This window comes from Chelonoidis abingdonii, chromosome 22, assembly GCF_003597395.2.
Source record: "Chelonoidis abingdonii isolate Lonesome George chromosome 22, CheloAbing_2.0, whole genome shotgun sequence".
NCBI lineage: Eukaryota > Metazoa > Chordata > Testudines > Testudinidae > Chelonoidis > Chelonoidis abingdonii.
This window is the reverse complement of record NC_133790.1, coordinates 4546512-4571605: the sequence shown is the minus strand read 5'-3', so window position 1 is coordinate 4571605 and position 25094 is coordinate 4546512. Positions and strand designations below refer to the sequence as shown.

The window sequence follows — 25094 nt, the reverse complement described above, 5'->3', positions numbered from 1 at the left end:
TGTTGACTCATTTACCCTATGGTCCACTATGACCCCCAGATCCCTTTCCACAGTGCTCCTTCCTAGGCAGCCATTTCTCATTTTGTATGTGTGCAACTGATTGTTCCTTCCTAAGTGGAGTACTTTACATTTGTCCTTATTTAATTTCATCCTATTTACTTCAGACCATTTCTCCAGTTTGTCCAGATTGTTCTGAATTTTAATCCTATCCGTCCGCAAACTTTATAAGTGTAGTCTCTGTGCCATTATCTAAATCACTGATGAAGGTATTGAACAGAACCGGACCCAGAATTGATCCCTGCAGGACCCCACCCATTATGCCCTTCCAGCATGACTGTGAACCACTGATAACTGCTCTCTGGGAACGGTTTTCCAACCATTTTTCCACTGACCTAGCTCTGTCTAGGTTGTATTTCCCCAGTTTACGGAGAAGGTCATGTGGGACAGTATCAAAAGCTTTACTAACATGTACATTAAATGAAGGGATCTTGTGAGAAAAGCTAGGTATCACTATCATACTGCTACCTTACGGTAAGTGCAGACACCATATCTAAACAAAAGCGACAGTATTTAAAAAAAAAAAAAACCTTTGAGAACTTTAGTTTAATAAAGCAATAACTTGCACTTCACATTGTGTACAAAACAAAATTCAAGAAGTAAACCATACAGAAACCAACTGTCAAGACATGGAATAGTCATTTAGCAAACAAAAGGTAAAATGGTCCGCAGTAGCATATACAGCTTTTACATGAAAAGAAGTTACCAGCTCTAATGTTGTTTATGAAGCTTAAAAATAATAGTTTGAATGTCATTTACAAACACACAATATAAAAACAGACCAACTTGAGCAGAACATCAATTGAATACATTTTTATAGAATTCCCTCCCCTCTCTTAATACTAAAATAGGCCATTGTGGTGAAGTTACTAGCATCTGCCATATGAACTTTTTAAATGGAAGGTGGTGTACGGGCCCATGACTTCTGAAGTAAGTCAGTGTGTGTTTACGATGGGTTGTATGTTGCCACAGGGGCTGTCTACCATCACCAACCAAACCCCAGTGACCACTGGGGCTCTACAATCACAGCATTAAGCTTTCACTCAACTATCTCATTCTTTAAAAAAGTAAAAAAGAATACTCCATAAAACTTCATATTGTACCCAATCTGTAAAGTGAGGATTCCCTCCCACTACCCTCAATATGAGGGATCATTTAAAGCCATTTTACCGGAAAAAGAAGCATACCTCTTTGCTCTCAGAAAAAAAAAACAAACAACTGGATTTGTACAGCCCCATTCTGGATCTTGGTGAATGCAACTGTCCAGAGAAGTATTTACACTTGAGTGTGATTGGCGGTTTCTCTTGCTAGCATAAATAAGGACACAACATGGCTTCCAAAAAGGCATTTCTCATTTTACTCTTGCTCACTTTTCCAGTAGCATCCTGGCAAAATCAGCATTGGACATCTTTTTAGGCTCCTCAGTGGCTGCAGATGAAGTTGCTGGTGAATTCTGAACCATCCCATTCTCAGCCTTTGTCACAAGATTGCTCTGGCGCTGTAATGCACGAGGCACCATTGAGAGCTGAGTTCTGCCCTTCCCCCGTCTAAAAAAAACAAAAGGCATGTTTGAGAACATCAAGGAGGTTTTTTGGGGGGGAGGGGGAGTTGGTATATTAATTTGAATCAAGAGGAAAGAAACAAAGGTTTGTTCGCCACAGGAAAAAAATGGGTGTTCCTTTTCTCGGTTGTTTTATTTGCCGGCAATGCAGTGTTTACGCTGCTTTCATTCTGATGCCTGTTGAAAGAGTGTATTTTAGTGCTGGCAAAAGGCGCCAAGTCGGACAGCCCAGGAGACTGAAGTCTCCTATTTATCCACTGAACAGGTGCACAGCAGCAAAACGCTGGTCTACTGTCATGCCTTTAACCCTTATCTGTGGAAGCACCTTTCCAAGGTGAAAGGAGAGCTCAGCCTTCCTACCCATTTCAAACCCTGTCCAATTTGTCAAGACTGCCAATAGCAGATAATCCAGGCCAGTTTTGTGCTCAGATGTTCACATCAGAGATTACCACCAGAACAGCCATCAATACCAGGTACCTTTCAGTCACTGCTGCACTGGGCTGGATTTGAACTAGCAATCTAGAAGTGGGAAGTGTCTACATCCCATTACCAACCCTGTGAATCTGCCACTTCCTAAACCGTAACAGTAAGACACTTCTGTAGCACCTTTCAAACAATATCCTCACCAGTCCTTGGTGCGGTTCCTAAGTATCCCTGTGTTACAGACCTGATGTTTTCTAAGCATCCCCAAGCAATACATGCCATGAATACTTACGCTCCATAAATCTGTCGTGGTACCACAGACTGCGAAGCTCTCCCTGCCTCAGGTTTGTCTGGGAATTTTCGGAGAGGTGGATTACTGATTGCCACCTTGATGACATTTTCCTTAATTGTCAGGCCATCCATTTTCAATACAGCCTGCGAGGCCTGCACTTCATTTTCGTACTCTACATAGGCCAGGCCCTGAACAAGGAAAGCCCAGAGACAAACTAGGTAAGTGTCAGTGTATATTTTCTCATGACAGCTTCTGCACAGAGCTTAGTCAACTGAGATGACTGAAGTGACAGTGGTAGGGTACAGACATGACATATGGTGAGATGAAGTCTCACTCTTCATGGTGAAACTGCAGGAGTGCTGAAGAATTCAAAGCTATATGGCTGTCTAGAGAGCAGAGTCTTGCTAACTGCTACTCATGAGATCCCTTTTAATTGAAAATGTATTTTGTACATTAGCAAGTAGGTAAACAGTCACTCGAGCGCTGCACCACAGAATGCTGTCTTAGTAGTGAGACCTCACTGCAGCACTCTAGTATCTGCAACGAGGCTGAGACCACAGGGTTGGAAAGAATCATCAGATTTACGGGTTAGCCCAGTGAAAGTTAGAGAGACTCTATACATCTCTATCTAGCAGTTACAAGGACAAGATCCACATGGAATCTGCTGCAATTCTTTACCAGGTTAAAACTTCCGCTTAGGAAATCAGGTCCATTACCCTATGGCATAAGTAGTTACTTTAGTTTGAAGAGGAGCCAATCCATTTTAGGCAACACCATCAATACTGAATGGTAGAAGTGGTCTCTGAAGGGTTGGAGAAATTTGTTCCACAAGCCATGTGGGGATACTTTTAAGTCATCAGCAACAAACCATTCCTCATAGGTTTAACTGTGCAGGTTTCACTATATTGCAGCTACTAATCACACTGCCGATGGTCCACCTGGATGAGAGTTTCTCCACATGGGTAAGGAGAGGCTGCATGGAGGCACTTCCTCCCACACAACACAGGAGATTTCTAGCAGCTGTCACTGCATAGTAGGCCTATTGTGTTACCACTGCTCTTCAGAGCCCATAGTTTGTATGCACTTTTAAGGCTGGATAATCTTGAAGGACGCATCATTCTGGACCATACAAATATATCCAGTTTTAAATGTGACCTTGTTTAAGCTATGAATGATTAAATACATTCTATGGCATTTAAGTAGGAATCCCAGCTCAAGCCAAGCTCTGAACATAGCCTGCAAAAGTAAGTGAAGCAAGTGGAGAGCATCACTTACAAGACCTGCAGTGGGAGCCATTTTTGAAAGATTATTTTGCTTTAAAAAGGATTTTCAAGCTTTCAGTACACACAACATTAGCAGGATGACAGCCAACAGAGTGACTAGCACTTAATTGTGTCTATTTGAGTAAAGTGTGGGAGGGCAACATTGAGGGAACAGCAGCTGATTTAAAATCTCTCATTTAATGAATGTCCTTAATTTTATACAGATACAAATGTAACAAAATCTGTCATGAGATAAGGTAGCTAATTCCTTACTGCCACATCCATTGCTGGAAGACATATTGCAATCACTGGAGTCAAAGAATTAAAAACAACTGAAGTCATTTAAAACTAGTTATGATCACAGCTGTATTTCCATATAATTACATCAGAAAGATACTGTCATGCAAGAACAGTTTAAAAAAAAAAATACAGATTCTTAACAGACTACCAGCGCCTATTACTAAAATTGAAAGTTCTATAGAACATCTTTTTCTCCCATTTATACCCATACTTTTTGCATTTCACTTAATTTGGGCAAGAAGACAGACACCATTTCACTTTCTGGTGCTCATGCACTAGCATGAAACATTTGGGTTACAGATACTGCAAAAGAAGGTATAAATTTAAACAAGTCTGGTTTTGGATTAAGAATAACTCATGAAAACAGTCCAACTCCCTTGTTTGATTTTAAAACAGAAAATCTATCTTTTGGACCCAAAATATCCAAGAATTTCCCCCTTTGAAGTTTTTTAACATTTAGACTAACATTAACATTAGATTAACACGAGTGCTGGACACTTACCTTAGGTTTCCCAGCTCGATTAGTGACTAGCCTAATGTCTTTTACATTTCCATGTGCTTTACACATCTCCTCCAGCTCTTCTTTAGTGCAGGAGAATGGCAACCCAGAAATAAATAGTTTATGCTTCTCTAGTGCAGTGCTGTACCTGAACACCTGAGGTAAGAAAGGGACATGAATTCCTGTCCAGTTGCAGACACTCAAAGAACCTATGTCCAACTTGTGCCAGAATTTCAGACGATTAAATATTAGTACGAGACTGGGGTTGTCTCTTATGTGATTATAACAGCACTTAACAGGGCCTCTGTCTTGACTGGAGCTCTTACGCGCTACAACTAATAGGTACGCACTTCTAAGAATTCAGTCTGCTCTAAGCAAGCAAAGATTTCTCCCCACTGAGTCTCTACAATATTACAGGTCTGCTCCAAGTTCAGGAAGAGCTTCCATAACTGTGACTTCATGCTATATTTTGAGTGTTAAAATAATATAGGATATCTAGCTAGTGTAGCAAGTTGTGTGCACACACACACCCGCTGCATCTAACACAGAAACATTAGCACGACTTTATGGACACTGAGTATACTTCAACGGCTGTCAGCTGCAGTGTTGACGTGCTTCACAAACACTGCACTATGGGATCATGCGTGGATAAAAAGTTCACTATCTACAATACCTGTAGACGGTTACTCCTGCTGCATTTGATGCAAACCTTTCCCTGTATTACTAGTTATGTACCTAGCATTAGTTGCAGCCTCTTGAAAAGCATTTTACAGATTATTTGAAAAATACACAGCTGGGAGATTGAGAAGCATGGTTACTACACTGAGTACACAAATGACGGAGGATTTATTAAGTGTAGATAGTTAGAGATATACTGATCACTCCAGAAGTCAGCTCTAGCGTGTGGTTCAGCTACCTGAAAAGATGCAAGAATTCTGAAGGGCTTCAAATGCTTTGGAGGCTCAACCAGTCAAGTGCCTTTCATTTTATCTAGCACCATCCAAAGAGATCACAGTGTGGGTTCTCAACCAACAAAGCAGCATATTACCCTCCTTTACTTATGGCTAAATTCCAAGAGGGGTGGGAGAGATGGGATTTTTTTTCTGTGGTAACAGGAGAGTATAGAAAAGGTTGAGAACCACTGGACTAAGTTACCAATCAAACTAATTATTATCTATTGTGTCAAAAGGTGTCACCGACATGCACTGAGCGTATCTAGTGCAGATATTTCTCAACGTAAATTCTGGACTGCCAGTATGAAGAGGTTAGTGCAAGGTTGATCACTAGGCAGGATTATTGAAGAGACTAGACATGCTGCTAGTCTTCCTATGCAATCTCATAATAAGGTTATTTATTGAATGATTAAGAAGTATTGTACCTTAAAATCTGGGTTCTTGTTCTTGTCAACACAAGGAGACACAAACATTGGCCTCCCCTCCACAATCCTGCGATCCAATCCCAGGGCCTGTAGAGCTGATTTTTCATCCACAAATTCTACATAGCAGTAGCCCCGGAAAGTCCCTCTGTTAGAAAATATGGGGCGGATTTCCACCACTTCTCCACAGCTCTCAAAGAGCTCTTTCAGTTTCACTTCAGGGTCTGCTATGCTATAAGAAAGATTGCTGACAAAAACAGTGACATCATCTTTAGCACTGTCATGGAGAACTCTGGGAGCGTCCTTTCGGCTTGCAGCTGCCTTTTCCTTTTGTTTAGAGGAAGCAGCTGGTCTCGCAAGTGTACTTCTTCCAAACAGGCCGGTTTCTACCTCCATATCTTCCACCTCTTCTTCAGCACGCGTACTGTCACCATCACCCTTGTGTCTCTTGCTAGGTTGCTCTGCTGTTCAGTGAAACAAAAGCTTTAAATGATTTAGACATTCTAGCAAACAGCAGGATTTTGTTTACATATATTTTAAGGGAAAGGCTGCCTTCCTCTAACAGCCTGATCCAGGGAAGTGCTCAGCACCTGGAACTGCAGGTGCAAAATAAGATCCTAACACAAACAAGAGCAATCCTTTCGGAGTTAGAGAGATAAGGACTGCATGCCTAGGACAGTGAAGGCTTTAAAGGGACACAAGGTTAGCAGACAAATTTTTCCACTTCCTATCTCATCACACACATTGTAACTATATGCATGATCATGTGTTTTTCCCTCCCCACAAATAAGTGGTAATAGCATTCTTTTCAAGAACGAGCAGTCTTCTGAAACCATTGAGTGAGGCTGAATGCATGTTCCTCCCTCTGGGGGACATTCCACACGAAACATTTGTTTCGACCTTTCAAGATGCTGTTATAAATACAGGAAAATGCAGATGGTTTGAATAGCTTAGAGGACACACAGAGTCATGGAAAAAATAGGGAGATTTCAGCTAATTGGGGTTTACATGCAAAGAAATAATTGTATAAGCCAGGAAACGTATCTAGTGAGCGTTCTTTTAAAACTTATTTCAATTAAGGTAATGTAAGTGTTCACTCCCTATTTCATTTTATGATCACTGACAACCAAAAAATGCAACAGAGGCAGTTTTGTGATTGACATGTGGAGATAAATTAAGATCCTTTTGGAATACATAGCCCCAAGGAGACTCCAACAAGACTTCCCTGACCTGTGCTAACTGCAGAGAGGCAACTAAAAGTCCTGCTGTCTTAAGTTGTGGAAAAATTTTAAGCTACAGCTTTATACCTTCCTCCTCTTGCCCCCACTCTCCGTCGTCATCATCTTCTACTTTGCGTTTGTCTCCAGGTTTCATTTTTTTAGCCTTTTTTGAAGCTTTTTTCTCAGCCCGAGCCTGCTTTCGTTGTTCAGCTTTTTCTTCTTCCTGCTTCACAAGAGCAGCTTCCTTCTCAGCAGCCTGGAAACATTGAGGAGTTTTGTCAGTCACTGCAAACTGAAGCAGATTTTTTCTAAAGCACTTCTTTTTAGAAGTATGCTGCATGTATCTATAGCAATAAGAAAGATTCTTCCACTAAGCTTTACACACACAGCCCAAGTGGGAGGATCACTTAACAGATATATCTTAACTGGTCATTTCTATACTTTTAATTGTCATGTTAATTTTACCTCTTCACAGGTATCAACTAGATGTCCAGTGCAGAAGAAACTAATTATATCAACACACTAAGAAGTTAGCAGTTTTTAGGGTATGGCTACACTAGCAAGTTTCTGCACAACAAGTTATACCACTTTTATTAAAGTGCTGGAATTAAACCGCTGTTGCATGTCCACACTGTGTTCCTTGTGACAGTGGAGTGCATCCACATTAGCAGCTCTTGCAATGGCAAAGAGAGCAGTGCATTGCGGTAGCTATCCCACCGTGCAACAGGCCACAGGGTGCTTTGGGAAGGGTTTGCAATGCCTCATGGGGCAGGCACAGCATCACAACATGCAGGTTTTCCAATCCCATTGCTCCATGGGCATCCTACTACATTGCCAGCTGCTTTTCAACTGAAGGGGGGACAGATTGTGTGACGGGAGGGGGAAGGAGAGACAGTGTGTTATGGGGGACAGAGAGTGTGTCAGACACACACACCTCTGTGTTCAATGGCAGAAGCATTCCACATTAATGGTTTGCTTTGTGTCCCAGAGCTCTGAAAGGGGAAAGGCACATATCTCCAGGCCAGCCGATTTCCAAACAATGAGCAGGGTGGCCACTTGAGAGATTAAGGAACACTTCTGGAGGCCAACTAATTGCTTTCTGCACTGTAATATGTTTACACAGCCAATACAGCGCTGGAGCCTCTGCGCTTTAAAGCTTATGACTCTCCTTGAGGTGGCTGGTTTTTTTGCAATGCTGCAACTGAGGAGTTTCTGCACACTAGTGGCCTGGTAGTGTGTACACCTCAGGAGTTACTGCGCAGTAAAGCAGCTTTACTGCGCAGTAACTTGCCAGTGTAGACAAGGCCTTAGTCTTGCGGATATTTCAAGATCATTTGTGGGGCTTGACAGAAGAAGCTTAAGTCAAAACACTCATGTAAAGATGACCTTGGAATAACTGTTTCCTATTCTCGGACAGTTCATATAAAGAAATTCTAACCTTTACTCTTTGTTCATTAACTCGAGCTAGTCTATTTTCTGTTTTTTGAACAGCTGCATCCCAGTCTTCTAAAGTGCCTATAGGATACAAAAAATTATTTTTACTCCTCCCATAATTTGGGAAAACACACATTTACTAAAGTAAGAATTAAACTCAATATTACCTACCACTAGAGACAATGCAAAACAAAGCCCTAATCCATCTAGTGGGCTTGGAAAAGGTTAGAATAAAATCAAATACAATGGAAGGAAGCCTTTTATAGGGTGTGACGCAAAGTGCACTGGAGTCAATTGAAAGAATCTCATTGATTTCAACGGGCTCTGGATCAGATCCCCAGTAAAGAACTTTTCCTGCCCAGAACATCACTGAAAGTAGAGGTTTCTTGCAAAAGTTTAAAAGGCTGAAGCAAATGCACTGTACCAGAACAATGCAGGACTACCGTTCTACTTCCCCAGAAGCACAGCTTCACTAAGCTTAGAGTTCACTGGGCAATAACTTTGGACTTAATAAACCAAAAGAGTGACACGTTAGTGGGCTATAGAAGTTACCTTCTATCCTCTCAAGAGATAGCAGCACCTCACAGACATGCTCTGGATAGTCACTTGTGCACTGCACAGCTCGATGCAAGGCCTTCCTACAGTGCTGGGTATCTCCATGGGCCCTGAATTGGGGAAATGCAACAATAAGGAGTAATTATATTTGCTGCTTTCACTCCCCGATAACATGTATAACCCATTATTATAAAACTTAGCAATTCTACAGCATCTTTCCCTAGAACAGCGGTTCTCAAACTTTTGCTGCAAATATAATTATTTTGAGAACCGCTGTTCCAGGGAAAGATGCTGTACAGTTGCTAAGTTTTATGATAATGGGTTATACATGTTATCGGGGAGTGAAAGCAGCAAATATAATTACTTTCACACAGCAAGCCTAAGTGAGACCCCTCTTATAAATTAAAAACACTTGTTATATTTAACAGTATTATAAATGCTGAAGGCGAAGTGGGGTTTGGTGTGGAGGCTGACTGCTTGCGACACCCCCCAGGCCATAACTTTGTGACCCCCCAAGGGGTCCTGACCCCCAATTCGAAAATCCCCACCCGAGAACTCAAAAGCACTTAAACATTAAAAAAATGACCACATTGAACCCATCTTGCAAATGGAGAAACTGAGGAGGAAATTAAATCATTGCTTCATTAAGTCAAGTCCTTACCGTTCCAAGTTATAGTATTCTAACCACATATTGGCATATTTGGCATTCCCTTTAGTCATAATGCTGTCCCAGAGCTCTCTGGCCTTCTGCATATTGTTACACAGGCGAGCCTAAAAAAGACAACATTAAAAGAATTCAATATAGGTAAAAATTATCCAGATACAGAGGAAACCAGAAAGGCACATTCATCACACTTTGCAAACCTTGTAAGTGACACACAAGAAATGTCAAAATAAATTAATGCTATTGAAAGCTAACTTCTCCAGTTAGAGCTCTTCTCATCCCAGCATTGGCCTCTGTTTGCCAGGCCTATTTCAGTTTATACATTACACAAGATCTTATTTAAATATTTCTGAATGTCTAATTTCAAATGTTATTATTCGTGACCGAACGCCTTTAAAAATAATGAAACTTGAAAACATCTTTCTTCATATTTATATGGCACAACGGATGCTCTATTTGAATAGGAAAGTTTCAAAGCCAGTACTATTGAAATGCTCTTCATTACCATCTTTAATGTAAGGAAACCAAAGCACGTTGTGATTATAAGATCCATGCAAGTTAGGCACATAACCCCTTTTATAGGTGGAAAAAAATGAGGGAGAGGAATGACTTATCCAATGTTGCTCAAGCTTCTGGCAAAGCAAGGAACAGAAAACATGAGTCTTGTTTCTAATCTGAATCAAACTGCTGCCTACTCAGGGTCTTTGAACTCACACCTTTAGGTACACCATGAGTGGCTGATCAGTTTGGAGTGGTTGTGGTGAAATAAGGAGAAAACCTCAGCTATACAGATCACTGACTCAAGGGTCCAAGTGGTACAGAAGAAGGAGAATGTACACTTCTATAAACATAGATTTCTAAAAAGGTAACTTCCATTAGCAAGAGAATTAAAATACAACTGATTGATGAAAATATTACCTCAATCCTTGCCCAGTTCTGCATTATAGTGCAGGACGGATCCCCACTTTCACTAAAACCTTAGGATAAAAAAAAAAAAAAAAAAAACACAACGCAGAATTGTTAGATGCATGTTTAAAAACAATGATTCACAAGCACAGTATTTGTAACGCTACAGTAAAAGACTCACATTATAGATTTACTATATGTGTGGTCCAAGCTTAAAACATCATCAGAAAATGAATATGCCTCAGCCTCAATGATACACACACAGAATAGAAAATAAGCCATTTTGGAGTGAAAAGAATGAGAATATTTCAAAACTCTGACTTACGTTCTTCCACTTCTTGTTTTAAATATTCCACTGCACGTGCAAATGCAGACCTCAGTTCTTCTAGTTCTTTACTTGAGTCTTTAGAAAGACAGAAATATATCTGCACCTTAAAATGATGATTTCCATTTCCTTTACCCTACTATGGTTTCGTCACTGATGTTCAGCACAAAGAAGAAATCTACTTTCACCAACAGAAATTTTGTTTTTTCAAAAAGCATTTTTCACTTCAGCAGAAGTCATTGCACATGGAGTTTAAAAGGACAAACAGAGCCAAAGGAGATCAAAAACAGAAAGAATTTTGGGACAATCTATTCAACTAGGAACTGACTTAGCGAACTGTACAAGTTGTGTTTTAGTAAATACCAAATGACTATTTCCTCCACAATTAATAACATTTTAAACACAATTATTAGAGGCTCTTTAAGAAGAGTATATTGCCATTTCTAAAGGCTACACAGAGCAGAGACTTTAAACTAAGGTGAGTTACTCTTATAAGTTGATATATAGTTACCTTGTGTAAAATCCACCCTTCTTCTTAGATAATCAAGATAGGCCTGCCAGATCTCTACATAATCCGTAGCCTGAATAAACCCAGCATTCAAAGCCTTTTCAAAGTTTTCTAGGGGAAAAATAAAAGCAAACGTATTTACTTTTGTTCTCTTTGCCAATAACTGGAGTTAGTAGATTGGGAGATGGGAGGGAGCTATTTGTGTGGTTTTATGAATCAAAAAAGTTACACTTCAAAAAACTGAATGATGCAGTGAAACCTGTATATAATAAATTCTGATTTGGCAAATTAGTAGGAAAATTGCAAGTTTGTTTCAATTCAGTAATGTGCAATTATGGTTGTAACAAAACCTCAGCTTAAATGTGAAATTGTTTCAGGAAAGAGACTTTACCGTAAAATGGTTCCACTGTGTTTCCATTAATCCAACCGAGTTTTAGAGATATTTCAGAATGGGTTCAGATTCCCCGTTGAATACTATGCACATCACCATTTGTGAACAAGAAAACATCCTGGTCCAGACACTAATGACAGCAGTATTTCCTTACCAGAAACAATCTGATGATCAACTTTGTGCCTCTCCATTGCTAAAAGGTACCGATTCCACAGCCCGACAGTCCAGGGACAATTCCGAACAGCTCGCTCATGTGCTGAGAGTACCAATTCTTTTACTTTCAACTGCCGGTCCTAAAATAATCACACAATTACAGGATGCAAAATAGCCCACTGCTCCTCTCATTAGGACAGCCATCACCACAAATAGACACATTATTACAAAAAAAATTGCTGCCTTCAGAAAAAAAGTATGTTTTGATTTCATATAAAATTTGAGAATTGTAGTTTCAAGTTGAGCACATCAAAAGTGAGAGGAGATCTGCTACAGTGTATAACATTGGTCCCACTTTCAATGAACACAAACCATAACCAATCAATTAACCCATTCTGCTCTGCTACCAGATGGAATGAGACAGATGTAATAAGAGCATTGAATGAATCCCCAATAACCTCTTAGTCATTTAGAGCACAAGAAAAAAAAAATTAGCATCACAGCATAAGACACCCCCTTTAAGGGAACTAGGTATAGCACTGTGCCTAACTCAATACCTTCCAGGAAGTAAGAATGGAGACTAGGAAGCAGCTCAGTATGGGTATGTCTTCACTGCAGAGTTAACCTGGCCTCTTACTTGGGTATTGCCTCTAACCGCCTTCCCATCCACACATAAAATACATTGGGATGGATCAGAGGACAGGACCCAGTTTACCTGTTCTGATCAATGTCAAAAGCGTGTCTGTATTTGAACAATTAATGCATCCCCAAGAAAAGGGAAAGAGATACTGGTGAAAACTTCATTGATGCAGCTTAGGATGACTAGATAGCAAGCGTGAAAAATCGGGACAAGGTGTGTGGGGGGGCGGGGGGGGGCAGGGTGTAATAGGCACCTACGTAAGGCAAAGCCCCAAATATCAGGACATCTGGTCACCTGTCGCAGCTGTCCGGTTAGTTGGCCTGACAGCTTACATGAAAGGGGGAAACTGAGGCAGAATCCAACACTGAGTCTGAGTAGACATTTATGGATACAAAATAGGGTAAAGATAATATTCTTTTGCCTTCCTTACCAGATACTGATTGTAACGCGCCCACAGATCAGGCACAAGGCAGTTCTCAGCCAGGGCACGCTCAAAGATTAACTGAATGCGAGCTGGATCCCCTGCTTTCATTTCAAAGTCAATATAGGCTTGATATTCTGCTAGCTTTGGTGTTTCCGCAACCAGCTAGAACACAAACATGAGTACAAAAAGGAAAGAGTCAGGAAAATAATCAGATCAACCTTGAATCAAAACAGCATTTTACAGGCCAAGAAGAACAAGAGTTTAGCCTCAAAAACATCAGCAGATCTGGGAAGTGGAACTGGATTCTGGCCTTTGATTTTCACCGATCTCTGAATACACGTCAGGCTCTGGGAGGGTTCAACCATACAATGCTACTCCTAAGAGGTCAGGAGGTCTGGAAAACGAACAAGAATTCTAATGGGAGCCACAGGGATACTGTAGAGTGAATCTTGATGCAAGTGTCACTGCATAGACCAGGGGCAGGCAAACTTTTTCGCCTGAGGGCTGCATCGGGTTTTGGAAATTGTATAGAGGGCCGGTGGGGGGAGTGCCCCCTTGCACTCCCTGACGGCCCACTCCCAGGACCCCTGCCCGATCCACCATCACTCCCGCTCCCTGTCCCCTGACTGCACCCTGCCATCCCATCTAACACCCCCATCCTTCCTGACTGCCCCCCTGGGACTCCTGTCCCCATTCAACCCCCCTGTCCCTCGCCTTCTGACCACCCCGACCCCATCCACACCCCTGCTCCAATAATCACTCCAAACTCCCCAGCCCTCTGTCCAACCTGCCCCCTTACCGCGCTGCCTGGAGCACTAAGAGTACCAGCTCAGGCCAGGCTCTGCAGCGGCGCTGCCCCAGGAGCTCGCAGCCCCGCCACCCAGAGCATTGCACTGGCAGCAGGGCAAGCTGAGGCTGCAGGGGAGAGGGAACAGGATGAGAGGGGCCAGGGGTGAGCCTCCCAGGCCAGGAGCTCAGGGACCAGGCAGGAGGGTTCCATGGGCCACAGTTTGCCCACCTCTGGTATAGGCAGTACTATTTCAAGCTGCTATAAAATTCTCAGCAGTGTCTATAAAAATAGAGATAACTAGAAAGTTTCCCTTACATTGCTTACTGCTGAAAAGGGTTTTCAAAGTCACTGGTTTACTTCTGTGGTCGTTTAGAAAAAACAGGTTTCTTAGTCTCACAACATATGCTTAAAATAGTTACCAGTGCCTCTTCATACGGTTTACTCTTTTCCATCAGCTGCAGTGCTTTCTTGTAGTTCTTTATTACTGCTTCAGGTATAGGATCCTCTGACCATTCTTCATATTCAGCATACGTGGCTTCCATGTCTATTAATATGTACAAAGAACCAAAGCAACTGGAAATTATTTTACTAAGTAATCTGAACTCAGCATCATGAGTTTTGATGCTGCCATAGCCAGTTGGTTAAAGGGCTGAGGTAACAGTTCCTACATAGCGCAATCTAATTCAAACTCAAGATGAACTGTTTTTAAAACATCAATGGTTTTGAACAAAGACACAGCAGGATTACTTTAAGGCTTTAGGGAAGAGAAAGAACAAGCCAAATTGTTTTCATGTGCAAGTCAAAAAAAGTGAGAGAACCATGTTTATCTGGGTTTGGTTGGACCCTTAAAGGAAGGGGACACAGAGTACCATGTGAAAGCATTATGGAGCTGGTAACCTTACTGGACATTCGGGGGAACGCCAAAAGCTAAGATAAGGCAGCAACTAGTATGTATTCCCAACTATCAACCTAGGCTCTTACATAAAGCTGGCTGGCAATTTATCAACAAAAAATTTTTTGAACCTGCTCCAAATTAGGCAGAGCAGGGACCTGAACCCAGGTCTCCCACCTTCCAGGTGTGCACCCTAAGCAGCAAGCTACTGGCTAGTTTGGGGTGCAAACTCTTTTTTTTAATTTTTTTTCCTCCTGGAAAAACCTCAAGAGGTCTCTGTTTTATCCTGATGGAGAATGGAAAAAATGGCTGAAATCTCAAAAGCTTTAGTGGGACAAGAAAACAGTTTCCCACCCAGATCTACTCTTACACCATGCCTATAGCCATGGCATCTTCATGCCTGTCTTCTATTTAAAAGTTCCTAGTTTAAATTGTAAGACACATTATATCAAAGTATGAAAGCACAAAGATTTTTTTGGAAATATCTATTTTCTTAAGCATTGCAAAATCAATTAGTAAGCAAAATATTTCCAAAGCAGAGGCACAAAGTCTTTGAAGCCCTCAGAATGACACATCCATGACCGATCACTTCAAAACCACACAATCCTTGCTGCAGCATTTTCTGTGGCATGACCAAAAAGGAGAATTCAGTTGCATAATCATTGCTCAACTCAAGGAGGACTTATAGCCTTATTAATGCAGTCTTCTCAAGTTCATAGACTCTTACCTAGCAGCGGGAGCCCCAGCTGGCGCCTAAACAGTGTGTGGATCTTCTCAAGCTGTGCACAGAGTGTCTGCTGCTGTTCAGGGGAAGGAATACTGCCAGCAGCTGGCTACAAACAAAGATATACCGAGCATTACCCAACTCCCTTGGGTCCCGAGTTGATGAACAATAAACCCAAGTGCAATTCCACATAACAGAGACCTCAGATCCAAATGACTCTCTTTAAAAAGCAGACACGGCAAACAAGCGTCTCATGTGACAGAATGGTACAAGCTCACAACAGGTAAGCTGCTCAGCCTGGAGGTCTAAGGCATGCAAGTAGTATTTCTCAGCAAGAACTGAGATGAACATACATTTGTAAATTATGTTTAAGATCACAAGTGGTTTGCACATGGGTCTGCTAAACCCAGGGTTGTGAGTTCAATCCTTGAGGGAGCATTTACGGATCTGGGGCAAAAATCTGGGGATTGGTCCTGCTTTGAGCAAGGGGTTGGACTAGATGACCTCTTGTGGTCCCTTTCAACCCTGATATTCTATGATTACAGAACTTGATGAAGACAGTGACGTGATAATGGCAATTACAAGCCCAATGTCAGTAACTGCAAGATAGTTTCTAACCTGATTTAATAAATCCCTGAAGTTCATACACAAAATGTATCCTCTAAGACTTCCAGGTATCCTAACAACCCTGACTAAAGACTGGATTCCTTAATACTATGATCTCCAATTACCCCAATTTAAATAGCTATTAGCATTCTGAGAGTGGCTCTTTCAATGTCTTATTTTGTAAACTACCAAGAAACAGGAGTGGTAATGTTATCGGCCAGGTTGTGGGACTATTTTTTTAGGCTTTGTGCTTGCATATTTCAGAGAGAAAATGTGCTCTGGAAATTTTGTCTGGAATCCAACATTCACTCACACAGAAGAAGAAAATGAATGCATCCTGAGGAAAAGGTAGAAAATCTCCAAAGACAGAAAACAAATATGGGTGAGTTATGTTGATAAATATTTATTGAGAAAAAACAACTGTTTAATAACGCAATATTTGGTTTAATTTAAAGGTATTTTTCTGAGTGTCAAGCCTACGCAAAAGCAGGAAGGAAACTAATATCTGGACTGAGGTTCTTCACTGCATGCATCACAAATGACACCACCCCACAGCGAAGGAAGAGATGCATTGATTGTTGAGAGACCTATTAAAACTAACACCACCATTTGCTCACTTCTGAGATAACAGAAAAATCTGGACTTTACCTGTACTGTTTCCAAGATGGCGTTTTCAAACTCACGGTAAGCTTCCCAGATTGCTGTTCCTTTTGTCACATGTAAGCCAACTGCAATCAGCGCTCTTTCAAAAATTGACCGAACTTTCTCAATCCCGCCTTCCTGACCAATGCCACCAATCGAATACTGAGCATACTCGAGCCAGATTTCAGGACCTGAACAAAAGTCATCAGAAACAATGAAGTAAAAGTCTTCTCCAAGAAAAAAGTCTCCCTTCTACTTCCCAAATCATCAGGTGTTTATAGCAAATACACAGAATCTTACATACTAACAATATACTCTCCCTGCGCCCTACACTTCCACAAAGGAAAAGAGAAACTAAAATATTCTTTCATACTGCACTCTTACCCCAATACAATTTGACAGGGTTACTGTCCTAGTGGATAGGGGAGCAGCAACAGACAATATCTTGATTTTAGTAAGGCTTTTAACACAGTTCCACATGACAGCCTCATAAGCAAATTAGGGAAATGTGGTCTAGATTAAATTATTATAAGGTGGGTGCACAACTGGTTGAAAGAGCATTCTCAAAGAGTAGTTATCAATGCTCTGTATCAAACAGTGAGGGTGCACCTAGTGAGGTCCCACAAGAGTCAGTCCCGGGTTCAGTACTATACAATAGTTTCATTAATGACTTGGATAATGGAGTAAAGAGTATGTTTATAAAATCTTCAGATGACATCAAACTGAGAGGGGATGCAAGCCCTTTGAAAGCCAGGATTAGAATTCAAAATGATCCTGACAAACTAGAGAAATGATCTGAAATCAACAAGATGAAATTTAATAAAAGACAAGTGCAAATTATTTCACATAGGAAGAAAAATCAAATACTCAGTTACACAACGGGGAATAACAGGGTAGGTGGTAGTTCCACAGAAAAGGATCTGGGAGTCATAGTGGATCATAAATTTAACAAGTCAACAATGTGATGCAATTGCAAAAAAAGGTTAATATCATTCTAGGGTGTACTAACAGGATGGTCATATGTAAGACGGGGAGGTAACTGTCCCACTCAGCATTGCTGAAGCCTCATGTTAAGGTCTCTTATAAAAAGAGGATGGTGATCAGTTCTCCCTGTCCAATAAACATAGGACAGGAAGTGATGGACTTAATCTGCAAAAAGGGAGATTTGTGTTAGATATTATGAAAAACCTTCTAGCTAAAAGGGTAGCTGATCTCTGGAACAGCTTTCCAAAAGAGCTTGTAGAATCCCCACCATTGGAGGTTTATAAAAACAGATTGAGCAAAAACACCTGTCAGGGATGGTCTAACTATACCTGGTCCAGCCTCAGCACAGGGGGCTGAACTTGACTTTTTGAGGTCCCTTCCAGCCTGGCATTTCTACTATTTTAATTTCTCTGCCAATTAAGGGCACAAATACCCTAGCAATGGGCAAGGTATAGAGAACGAAGGATACCAGCTGCATAACTTTTCATCACATGCCCTAAAAAGCAAGTCACTCAAAACCCCAAGTGTAATCCACTCACCAGTTCCCCTGCAATCTCAGCTACCTCCCCCTTCCCACAGTTCACGTATTTCTACCTGACCTACCAACAGGTATCCTTAAATGCCAGCCACATTAACTATTACACTCATGTCTTTCAATGAGTAGTAGGTTAAGTGTCTCTGTATGTTGTTCTGCATGTAGTTCCAAACTGGCGTGTGTAAGTTAAGCAAGGTATGATATCAGGCTGAAAATGGTGGGTGCAAGATTTTCTGTAATAGAGCTGGTCAAACAAATTCTATCAAAACAGTTTTCTATCAGAAGACGCTATTTTGCCAAAGCCAATTATTTTGTGAAAAATGTATAGATTGGCAAATTTTGTTTCTGAAAAAACCTGGAAAAACACATGGATGTTTTTAATGGAATGTTTTGATTTTGTTTCTAAATTTACTTTATTCATATTAAAATACATATAAAGAATGGTTGAAATCAAAATAAAACATTCCAAATGTCCCAAAACAAAGCTTTTTTCAGAACTTCATTCAACAAAACAAAAAATAAATAAATAAGTAAAACTCAACCATTTGGCTTTTTGTCCCTAATCAAGACAAAAACACTTTAGACATCTCAAAAATTTTTCATGGGATGGAAAATCCATTTTCCAACCTGCTCTATTCTGTAATGTTTATGAAAACCCCAAACTCTTAATGCCTGAAGGGAAGAGTGAGAGGGGAGATGAGCTGGACATAGATAGAGATAGCACCGATGAGCAAGTAAGGACAGAAGTTGACAGAAGGGCTACAAAGCAGAGCCAGAGAGCAAGGCAGAGCACCAGAGCTCCCATGTGATTCCATAGCCCTCTACTATGTTCCCAGCTCCACAACAAAACCCAATGGGCCACTCATCTCCCAAGTTCCATAGGTCCCACTCCCCCACGGGTCATCTCAAATTAGAAAAATCGCACACTATCTTTCCCTTTAGTTTTGAGTGTTTATTTTTACTGTTCTAATCAAACTATCATAAAACATAGTGTAAAAAAAAAAAAAAAAAAAAAAAAAAAAAAAAAAAAAAAAACAAAAAAAACACACCAAGAAGTAATGGTCTCTTGAAAATAGAGATAAGAAATGCTGGGTGAGCAGTTCTGTCACTTTTCTTGGAGATCAATTCAATTATGACAGGTCAGGGAATAATTCCTTTTTACGTGGTTTTTAGATGTTCAAGAGTGACTTTGCCTGCAGATTTGAAGAATTAACTACCAGGCCACTACTGACACTCCATAATATCTGCCGATTCATTTCACAGCTAGCTCCTCCACGATACATGAAGCAAACCTGGTTGTTCAGTGCAATAAATTAGGTACTTAGCAGCAGCCATCACCTGGTGAACAGGTGCAGACAAGTATCAGATATTTGTCTCTCTTTTAATGAGAGTCTCCATGGTCCAGCACTGTAAAGCGTAGGCTGGCTGAGGTACTTAGCAGGTTGGTTAAAAGGATGGTGCCTTTGTGGTATTAATGGCAACCTTCTCTGAAAAAGCTTTCATGGACAGTGGGCACAATGAAATACATTAAAGACAGCAGGAACTAATAAAATAAAGTCTACAGGAAAAATGCAAGGCACTGAAAATAAGCCTTTTAAAAACACTTTCTCAACACAAGAATAGCAGAATTCATTATGGGACACCCAATTCAATAGCTTTAGGGAAATACTCCTCATCAGGTAACAGTATGATACAAAACCAGAAAATGTAATGCTAACCATCTGCTAACCGCTGAAATAAATGAAATGATACAATATATCTGAATCACTCAACAACTTCTCTCCAATTTGCACAAACTTGAAATCTCAAACTATGTCACCAACAGATTGTGAGTTATTACTTTCAAACAGCTATTCTCTTCCTCACAGATCCAAAAAAAACTTCGGGGAGTATTTTTCATACTAATACTTCTGATCCAGTTTCAGTATTAACCATAAGAAAACACCTTCTTAGGAAAAAAGAAAGTGATGACTTCGATGCAAAGCTACATATGTTTATTTTGTAGGATGTATTTGCAACTTACAGATATAGTCTTTCACAGCTCTCTCAAACAGCTCATAAACCTTCTCGCGATCGGTGCTTTCAGAAGCCATTCTTATCTCATCCTTCAACCAGTCCAACCAAATTTCTGTAAGACAACAGGAATTTTAGAGGTACATAATCAAAAATAATCAAGAGAGTACAAAAGACAAGAAATTAGTTTAACTTGGCATCACTAATTAGAATTTTTTGAAAATGTGATTTTTTTTTGGTAACACTTCTTTTTTTTTTTAACCTTTACAGTTAGCTAAGGTTAATTTCACTAAAGCTTTGGCCAATTTTACCACCACAGCACCGGATATATAAGTAAATTTCTATTTGTAAAGGCAGAATGTTACCATGATTCCTATGTGAAAAGAGAATAATTAGCATCAGTTCAATTCCCAGTGAACAACGATCCACAGCACAAGGGATCACCAGCACCAGTGATCCTTATGGATACAATGCAGATGCCAATCACTGAATAGCCACAAAGGCTGTTCTCCCCCTCTCTTCTGGAGCAGGTCCTCCCATGTCAGGGCCAAGACACATCAGCCAGGCAGTGTAGGGAAGCTTACTCAGCTGCTGTCTGTACCATCAATAAACAAATAAACTTCTAGCTCAAGGGCTATCTGCAACTTTCAACAGCATCATATTCAGAAGATTACAAAATATTAACTTTCTGGCAAGAGTCTGTATGCTCAACACTGGACATTATAGCCAGAATCCTCCACATAACAGTAAACCCCAAAGATGTCTGATTTGGTCTCATGGACTTCATGTTAAAATTCAATGCAAATATTTTACAAACTGTTCAGTTTAGCTGCTAAAAACAGGATGGGAGTGGGGGTTTCACAAGGATAACACTCAAGGGTGAGCTGAAATCATCCTGTACCTTCAGTAAGTGGAAAGAGTTCACTCATCTTCTGGCGGGCTCTTCTAAGCTTTACCAGCTCTCCTTCCTGGCGGAGCAGTTTTATCAGGTCCAAGTGACAGTTATAGTCAAATGCATTGATGGAAAGCTTTAAAAATGAGATTTAAAGAAATGTAAGACGGAGTACATCTAGCAGTTGAAGCAGGAAACTAGGATCCAGAGCTCCGAAGTTCTATTTTGGACTGTGCCATCGACCAGGTTATGGCTACACTAGAGAGCTTATAGCAGCACAGCCACTCTCAGTCAACAAGAGAGAGCTCTCCATCAATTTAATTAATCCACCTTCAACGAGCAGTGGCAGCTGGTGCTTTGGTCGTTGCTCGGGGGATTATTTATTCACATCCCTGAGCAACATAAGTTATACCGACCTAAGTGGTAGTGTAGACATAGCCTCAGTCTGTTCACGTCAGACGAATACAATACATACCTCCCACTGTCCCTCATGGGGTAGTGCAAGGTTTCATTTTGTTTGTAAAACCCAATGAGGGCACAAAATGAAAGAAGTCAGGTTTATAAAGAATACTTCTGACACAGAGGGTTGAATAAGGCTCTCAGAGCAAGAAACCACTGTTTAATCTGCGGCTCCTCAGGTGATAAGCATAACAAGCGAGTGCCTGTAAGCTTCACTGAACAGTTGTGCCTACTGACCAAGTCATCATTTCAATGGTAAAAATGATGGTACTTATCCAAACTGCATTAATCTCTGCTGTTCAATACCATCGTTTAACAAAACAAAGAATTTGCTCTAGTAAACTAGTATAAAACCCAAAGAGTTTCAGCTTCCCCTACAGTAACTGGAAACAGCCAACAAAAGCAGTTCTCATCTACAAGATACAGTAGTTCTGAGCTGTCAAAAGACTGAAGTCTTTTCTCAGTGTCTGTCAAGCTTGGAAAAATCCCTAGACTTGGACTGCAAAGTGGACCCTACAGTAACATTTCAGCACCAGACATCCATGCTCTCCAACAACATTAGTCCTCAAAAATTGCTATTCCTGGCCACAACCGTCAATTATTTCAGTAATCAGTGCATAAAGAAAGCCCTCTGAAGTTAGCAGCTATTCCATAGTTTGCCATAGCAATTAAATTGCTGAAGGATTACACAATAGCAGGTCTTCTTTACACAGGTATAACATTTTCATAATTACCACTCAAACTGAGAGCAATTAGCACACTTTTGTAAAAATACTGAGTGTGTCTCCAACTGAAACGGTTCTGTAGCAAGATGGCCAAAGAAGGTACATATTTCAAATCTCAAACTAACAGACAACACACACAAAGATTAGAAAGTGTAATTTACATACATTTCACATGATTATTAAACCTGGGATTTGATACTTGATTTTTTGAAAGCCGTTCCAGTGTGTGATCAAATAATTTGAGACTATATATAAACTGAAAGAATTTCTTAATCCTTTGCAGCAGACAGCAGAGTTATACAATGCTGGATTAACACTACAAAAATGGATATACATGAAAGGAGAATTAACCACGCCTAAAAGTTTAATCCAGTATACTCACTTTGTTCCACAAATTCACCCATCAATAATATCAACTTCCTAGTCCATTGGTTCACAAAACTCTCTCACTCTCCCCACATCCTAACTATACTCCAATATTTAATGAGAGACTATAATACAGACTCCCTCACATATTTCTTCTTTTGCTCTGTAGAGATATCAATACTTCATTAATCATTTGTAGCCCAGTAGCACCCACAATATGCAAAGACACTGCTATACATACACGAAGACAGTCCCGGCCCTAAGGATCCTTACAGATGTAGACAACGAGCAATGCAGAAAAAGCGGTGAATGATACTAAAAGTTTATGGACATTACAGAAAATGTTTTTTCTCTTTAACAACACTGACTAGCCCTCAGCCTAGATACCACAGCGATGGGGGGCCGCAGGGTACCTGGCCCCAGCCCTCAGGAGCCAGGCTCCATTCATGAGTGCTACAGGGATGGAAAGCCTGGCCGAAAAGGCGCAGCTTTGGCTCCCCTGCTCAGGAAGCACGTGGCACAGAGACAGGATAGGAGCGTGGGGAAGGTGTTTCTTGTGGGAGAGCCAGGAGCAGATGCCCGAATGGCAGGCGCAGCTCCCTCCCACGGCACAGGGAGGAAACCCTAAAGCCCCCGAGCCACAGTGCCCAAACCCGGACCCGGACACGGTGCTCTGCACGCGCGAGGCCCCCGGGGCAGCGGGCCGGGAACGAGGGGCTCCATCCCGAGCACCTGAACTGGCCCCGCCGCCTCGTTAGCGCCTCAGCCGCGGGACAGAGTGCGGCCCCCCCTCACAGCGATCCCGACGGCCCGCAAGGCCACGGGCCGGGACACGCTGAAGGAGGCCCCACGCGCGGCTTCAGGGACACGCGCTGCTCCCCGCCCCCTACCTGCTCCTCCAGCCGCTGGATCTCGGCCTCGTTCTCCTTCTCCTCATCCTCGCCGTCCACCGAGGAGTCCGAGTCGCCCTCATCCTCGCGGTCCCCCTCCCGCCGCCGCTCTTCCTCCGCCGTTGTCGTCGCCGCCGCCGCTGCTGCCTCTTCCTCGGCCCCGGCCGCCGCCATTTTGTGCAGCTACCTACGTTGCGCAGCCTGCCGAGCTCGGCCAAGCGGTGGGGCTGCCCTGGCGCGCCTGACCGAACCGCCCCCACACAGATGCTGACCTCACCCCCGTAGAGAAGAGCGAACGCCCGCCTGGAGCTCGCGCTACATAGCTCCGCGGCAACGGCCGTTTCCGAGTAGGTATTCACGGCCTTCTCGTGCACGGATTCCTGCAGGCACCTGTGTAGTCTCCTTGGGCCCTTGGCACGTAGGGCCCTTAGGGAAGGTCGCCCTAGCCATGGCTTGCCGATAGGGGAAGGACCCAGGCTCGGCCGCCATAGTGTGTGTGGCAACAGGCTCAAGGGCTTGATTGGGCTTCTGATCAGCTCAGCCCATAGCAAATGGCTCAGGTCCTGCTGCCGCGTCCCCGCTCATCCTCCCACCACCACTGCAGGATTAATCGTAATAAATGAACATTCAGTAAACATGGGAGAGGGGGGCACTGCACAGGAAATTAAATACTCATTACTGTATTTATAAAGTTCCCTCGGCTGCAACACAGGAGATATGGCATGGAAATTAAATATAGTTATATGTACTGTGTTTGCAAAGCTCCCCCATTCCACTTGGCCCCTTACTGGGGATACTGCAAAGAAATTAAAATAATAACTATATGCAAAGCTCTCCGGATGCTGTCTAAAAAACTGATAGGATAGCAACACATCATATGATAGCAAGGTCTTAAAGAGGGGAGGGATAGTTAAGTGGTTTGAGAATCTGCCTGCTGAAACGCAGGATTGTGAGTTCAATCATTTAGGGATCTGGATCAAAAATCTATCAAGGGATTGGTCCTGCTTTGAGCAGGGGGTTGGACTCGTTGACCTGAGGTCGCTTCCAACCCTGACAATCTATGTTGGGATTGGGAATATTAATTCATCAAAAAGCTTGATCCTGCTGTTTGCACTCACTCCCCCAAAACCAAATAAAACCGCCAGTAACGAACAGAACAGACCAAGAAGAGAGCTATTGCATTTAGCTTTCTGACAGTGAATCCTCACTAGCTAGCTGTCAGACTACAACGCTGTAAAGCAAGCTCAGGCTTGGGATAAACAGCATGAGAGGGTGAGCCCTGTAGAGGGCTCTGATCAATCTGTCAGCATTTGTACCAACTGGAGCTTCTGGAGGGTTTGTGGCTTCAGTCCTGGCTCTATCCATCAAGCACGTCCTTCGTCTCCATGCATCCCTCTTTGCTGGACCGAGGCTCTGGTGAACTGCAAAAGTCACACCTGGAGGGCACAACTGCCTGGCGCAACGGGCCAGGTCTGCCCCCGCTACACGGCAGGCGGCGGGGGGTACAGGGCTGTCAGCAGGGGGAGCCCTGCAAAGTGCGCAGGCGCGGAGGGGCCATTTCCCAGGCTCCGAGCAAAGGGCTGCACC

General features: G+C 42.0%; 2 protein-coding genes across 3 annotated transcripts in view; one reads left to right on the top strand and one right to left on the bottom strand.

The window, feature by feature from the left end:
• Nucleotides 1-579: 579 nt before the first annotated feature.
• On the bottom strand, nt 580-25094 carry SART3 (spliceosome associated factor 3, U4/U6 recycling protein). 2 transcript variants are annotated; one of them, XM_032805388.2, is made up of 19 exons: nt 23508-25094; nt 21077-21203; nt 20186-20290; nt 16650-16834; nt 15399-15504; nt 14199-14323; nt 12996-13151; nt 11927-12065; nt 11385-11492; nt 10874-10951; nt 10561-10619; nt 9640-9749; nt 8976-9088; nt 8428-8504; nt 7077-7245; nt 5773-6233; nt 4398-4550; nt 2334-2521; nt 580-1604 (listed from the first exon to the last, which is right to left on the bottom strand). In XM_032805388.2, exons 1-19 carry the CDS (start codon nt 23679-23681, stop codon nt 1424-1426), a joined length of 2814 nt encoding a protein of 937 aa, XP_032661279.1. In that variant the 5' UTR covers nt 23682-25094; the 3' UTR covers nt 580-1423. The 2 variants fall into 2 exon arrangements, with proteins under 2 accessions (XP_032661279.1, XP_032661280.1); XM_032805389.2 differs by having other exon boundaries at nt 5773-6230.
• Nucleotides 24893-25094, top strand: part of ISCU (iron-sulfur cluster assembly enzyme) — a 5063-nt gene continuing 4861 nt past the window's right edge. The window contains exon 1 of the mRNA XM_032805439.1: nt 24893-24977. Within this exon, the coding sequence (XP_032661330.1) occupies nt 24893-24977 (85 nt within the window). The remainder of the gene's footprint in view (nt 24978-25094) is intronic.